The sequence below is a fragment of the Myxine glutinosa genome, chromosome 5, assembly GCF_964187855.1.
Source record: "Myxine glutinosa chromosome 5, kmMyxGlut1.1, whole genome shotgun sequence".
Classification (NCBI taxonomy): Eukaryota; Metazoa; Chordata; class Myxini; order Myxiniformes; family Myxinidae; genus Myxine; species Myxine glutinosa.
In genome coordinates this window covers 116,521,459-116,526,217 of record NC_136265.1, presented here as the reverse complement: position 1 = coordinate 116,526,217, position 4,759 = coordinate 116,521,459, and the positions used below count along the sequence as shown (strand labels likewise).

Genomic DNA, 4,759 nt, shown 5'->3' with positions numbered 1-4,759 from the left:
GCAACGTTCACCAGAGACTTCCCACCATGATGATCCCGACTCAAGTAGCATTCACCAGAGACTTCCCACCATGATGATCCCGGCTCAAGTAACATTCACCAGAGACTTCCCACCATGATGATCCCGACTCAAGTAACATTCACCAGAGACTTCCCACCATGATGATCCCGACTCAAGTAACATTCACCAGAGACTTCCGACCATGATGATCCCTACTCAAGTAACATTCAGCAGAGACTTCCCTCCATGATGATCCTGACTCAAGTAGCGTTCACCAGAGACTTCCCACCATGATGATCCCGACTCAAGTACCGTCCACCAGAGACTTCCCACCATGATGATCCCGACTCAAGTATCATTCACCAGAGACTTCCCATCATGATGATCCCGACTCAAGTAACATTCACCATAGACTTACCACCATGATGATCCCGACTCAAGTAGCATTCACCAGAGACTTCCTACCATGATGATCCCACCTCAAGTAACATTCACCAGAGACTTCCCACCATGATGATCCTGACTCGAGCAACATTCACCAGAGACTTCCCACCATGATGATCCGACTCAAGCAACGTTCACCAGAGACTTCCCACCATGATGATCCCAACTCAAGTAGCAATCACCAGAGACTTCCCACCATGATGATCCCGACTCAAGTAACATTCACCAGAGACTTCCCACCATGATGATCCCGACTCAAGTAGCATTCACCAAAGACTTCCCACCATGATGATCCCGACTCAAGTGGCGTTCACCAGAGACTTCCCACCATGATGATCCCGACTCAAGTAGCGTTCACCAGAGACGTCCCACCATGATGATCCCGACTCAAGTAGCGTTCACCAGAGACTTCCCACCATGATGATCCCGGCTCAAGTAGCGTTCACCAAAGACTTCCCACCATGATGATCCCAACTCAAGAAACTTTCACCAGAGACTTCCCACCATGATGATCCCAATTCAGATGAAGTTCATTCGAGACTTCCCACCATGATGATCCCCACTCAGGTAAGATTCATCGGAGACTTCCCACCATGATGATCCCCACTTGGTGTCCCGTGTTCTTGGTGCACGTGTTTTAAAACCCTTCAGTAACTCCAGGTTTGTGACCTGTCCTCCCTCCTGAACTAAATTAACTTGTATAGCTCCATGTGTAATGGTGTTCAGTGCACAAACCTCCAGTGGGGCAATTATAGGCACAGTCACCCCTTTCTTCCCCCAGCAACACGACTCGCTGCCATCGAAGAGGCTGGAGATCCGAGCCAGGACTCGCATTCCATCACTCGCTTCGCTGGAGAGCCCGGCTGGAAGAGCGCGAGGGATGGGAGAGGGCTTGGAAAAGGAGGAGCGATGGAAGCGAGTGGAGGGGGGGGGGGGGATTTAAAGTACCAAGAAGGGATTTTGGTGGTGCGGGTTTATGCTTTAAGTAATAAATACCTTGAGAGGGGCTTCCATGGTTCTACCCAGCACTGCACCTGCGAGAGAGAGGAAATATAACCACACCATAACTTCCTAACGCCTTGGCTCTCACTCATTGGATCGTCATGCTGGGCTGATGTGCTGGTGTGTTTTGGTCCCAGACAAGAACCACCTTAGGACAACGCTTGGTGAGGTACGAATTGTTGAGCTGGTTGGAATCCGGTAGTAATACATGTCTTGGCTTTTTGGGGGTTTGTGTTTCGTACAACGCACTACACCTGTCTTTGTAGTAAGGTATAATGTCAGCCATATAATCGTTCATAGACCAGTTTTAGTGATGCCACAAAGGTGATGTGGAATGAAAATAGTATAATAGTGTGTTCATGATGTATAGTATAATAGTATGTTGTTGATGTATGGTATAATAGTGTGTTGGTGGTGTATAGTGTAATAGTGTGTTGGTGGTGTATCGTATAATAGTGTGTTGGTGATGTGTAGTATAAGTGTGGTGTTGTGTAGTATAATAGTGTGTTGGTGATGCATAGTATAATAGTATGTTGGTGATGTATAGTATAATAGTGTGTTGGTGTTGTGTAGTATAATAGCGTGTTGGTGATGTGTAGTATAATAGTGTGTTGGTGATGTATAGTATAATAGTGTGTTGGTGATGTATAGTATAATAGTGTGTTGGTGATGTATAGTATAATAGTGTGATGGTGATGTATAGTATAATAGTGTGTTGGTGATGTGTAGTATAATAGTGTGTTGGTGATGTATAGTATAATAGTGTGTTGGTGATGTGTAGTATAATAGTGTGTTGGTGATGTATAGTATAATAGTGTGTTGGTGATGTATAGTATAATAGTGTGTTAGTGATATAGAGTTTAATAGTGTGTTGGTGAGGTATAGTATAATAGTGTGTTGGTGATGTATAGTATAATAGTGTGTTGGTGATGTATAGTATAATAGTGTGTTGGTGATGTATAGTATAATAGTGTGTTGGTGATGTATAGTATAATAGCATGTTGGTGGTGTATAGTATAATAGTGTGTTGGTGATGCATAGTATAATCGTGTGTTGGTGATGTATAGTATAATAGTGTGTTGGTGATGTATAGTGTGTTGGTGTTGTGTAGTATAATAGTGTGTTGGTGATGTATAGCATAATAGTGCGTTGGTGATGTACAGTATAATAATGTGTTGGTGATGTATAGTATAATAGTGTGTTGGTGATGTATAGTATAATAGTGTGTTGGTGGCGTATAGTATAATATTGTCACGCGAATCCCTCCGGTTAATACCAGAGACCGCGGATGGACCGAACGGATTTACTTGAGGCGACGACCAAACACGGATTCGGCTGTAAAACGCGGGAGGAAGAAGAGAAGTGGAAGCTGTGGCAAAAGCGCTTACCTTCAGCGAACCGATGGCAGCTTCGATCCTGCAGGGAAATTAATGTACTCGAACACCGAATTAGAATGTACAAAAATAGAGATTTATTCACGGAACCCGATAACAAGGAACGCTACGGTAATCAAATAAAGAGCCTAAGTTGGGATCCCACACACCTCACTTCAGATACAAACAAGGGAAAATGAATTAATAAAAGAAATCGTCGTGTGCTGGTGAATGTGGTGCGTCTTATCTGTCCGTCGTCTTGTCCGTGTATCGTCCAACATGGCTCCAAACTCTGGTGCGGAGAAACCCTCCGTCCGCCTCGCACGCTTCGCTAGGCCCGAGCCAACGCCCTCGCTCCAATCCCCTCACCGTTCGCACACGAGGTCCTGCCCGTTCACAGCACCGAGCCTCGCTGCTGCACCACGCAGATGGTGAACCAACGACCACCAGGACCTCTCAAGACCAAGAAGAAGCGCAAGAGCTTCAAGCACAGAGAGATATCGTGCAGCGCCAAGAGGCCAAAGAGGGACGTGCAAGAGCAAGAGCTTCAAGCACAGAGAGATATCGTGCAGCGACAAGAGGCCAAAGAGAGATGTGCAAGAGCAAGAGCTGCTGAAAGTGTCGTGCAGCGCCATTTTATAACCTGGCCTGTGACGTCGGTCTTGGCACGCCCCCCAATCAGCGCCTTCCACTGAACCTTCCAGCGCATTTCCTCCAATCACACGTTCCCTGTGGCGTGGTCACAGCTCGTGTCACGCCATGTTGCTAGGCCTAGCTGGTGGTGTAGCTGACGGCGGCCACCCGGCGGTGCCCCGAACTGGCTTCCTGCCTGTTTTCCAATGTCATTGTAAGGGAAGGGAATTTAATTACTGCGTGCACTAAAGGGCCTATCTAAGTGTTTATATGGGTATGCATTGCCATAAGGGACAAAGGTTTGGCGACAGGGGGGGATGACGAACAAAGGGATCATATCCATAATCTCTGGACTATTTGGCACGCCCTGCTCCCCCGTAGCGGGGACATCAATACAGCTTATCCCAACAAACCGGACTACACATGGAACTTATTACAGGGTGGATTCCCTATCGCGACAGTCGAATACCTACCTATACAGATCTATCTGACTAGATATTCCTTTACCCCACCGACATAACAATAGTGTGTTGGTGATGTATAGTATAATAGTGTGTTGGTGGTGTATCGTCGGCGTGTATCGAGGTATTGTACTCAGGGTATTTTCATCCACCACCTCAGGCCCACAAGACTCTTTGTTCCCAAAAGACACATTTGACCCAAAAGACCCCAAACACTCTTGTGACCCCAAAGATCCGTAAGACGTTTCTGACCCTTGAAGACCGAGAACATCCTTCAGACCCCAAAGACTGAAGATCCCCAAAATCCTTTAAGACCCCTAAGACCACTAACCCTAACCCTAACAACTCACATTAAGTGGAACGCTAGTCACCAGCAGCAAGCCTCGCATTAAGTGGAGCGCGAGTCACCAGCAGCAGGCCTCGCATTAAGTGGAGCGCTAGTCACCAGCAGAAGGCCTCGCATTAAATGGAGCGCTAGTCACCAGCAGCAGGCCTCGCATTAAGTGGAGCGCTAGTCACCAGCAGCAAGCCTCACATTAAGTGGAGCACTAGTCACCAGCAGAAGGCCTCGCATTAAGTGGAGCGCTAGTCACCAGCAGCAGGCCTCGCATTAAGTGGAGCGCGAGTCACCAGCAGAAGGCCTCGCATTAAGTGGAGCGCGAGTCACCAGCAGAAGGCCTCACATTAAGTAGAGCGCTAGTCACCAGCAGAAGGCCTCGCATTAAGTGGAGCGCGAGTCACCAGCAGAAGGCCTCGCATTAAGTGGAGCGCTCGTCACCAGCAGCAGGTCTCAAAGTAAGTGGAGCGCTAGTCACCAGCAGTTGCCCTTACATTAAGTGGAGCGCT

The 4,759-nt window shown here is 47.4% G+C and overlaps 1 protein-coding gene across 1 annotated transcript in view; it reads left to right on the top strand.

Annotated features, from left to right (window-relative positions):
• The first annotated feature begins 1,268 nt into the window (after positions 1–1,268).
• COL8A2 (collagen type VIII alpha 2 chain) overlaps positions 1,269–4,759 on the top strand; it is a 75,800-nt gene continuing 72,309 nt past the window's right edge. Inside the window, exon 1 of the mRNA XM_068116462.2 lies at positions 1,269–1,615. Coding sequence (XP_067972563.1) covers positions 1,559–1,615 — 57 coding nt within the window. The 5' untranslated portion in view covers positions 1,269–1,558. The remainder of the gene's footprint in view (positions 1,616–4,759) is intronic.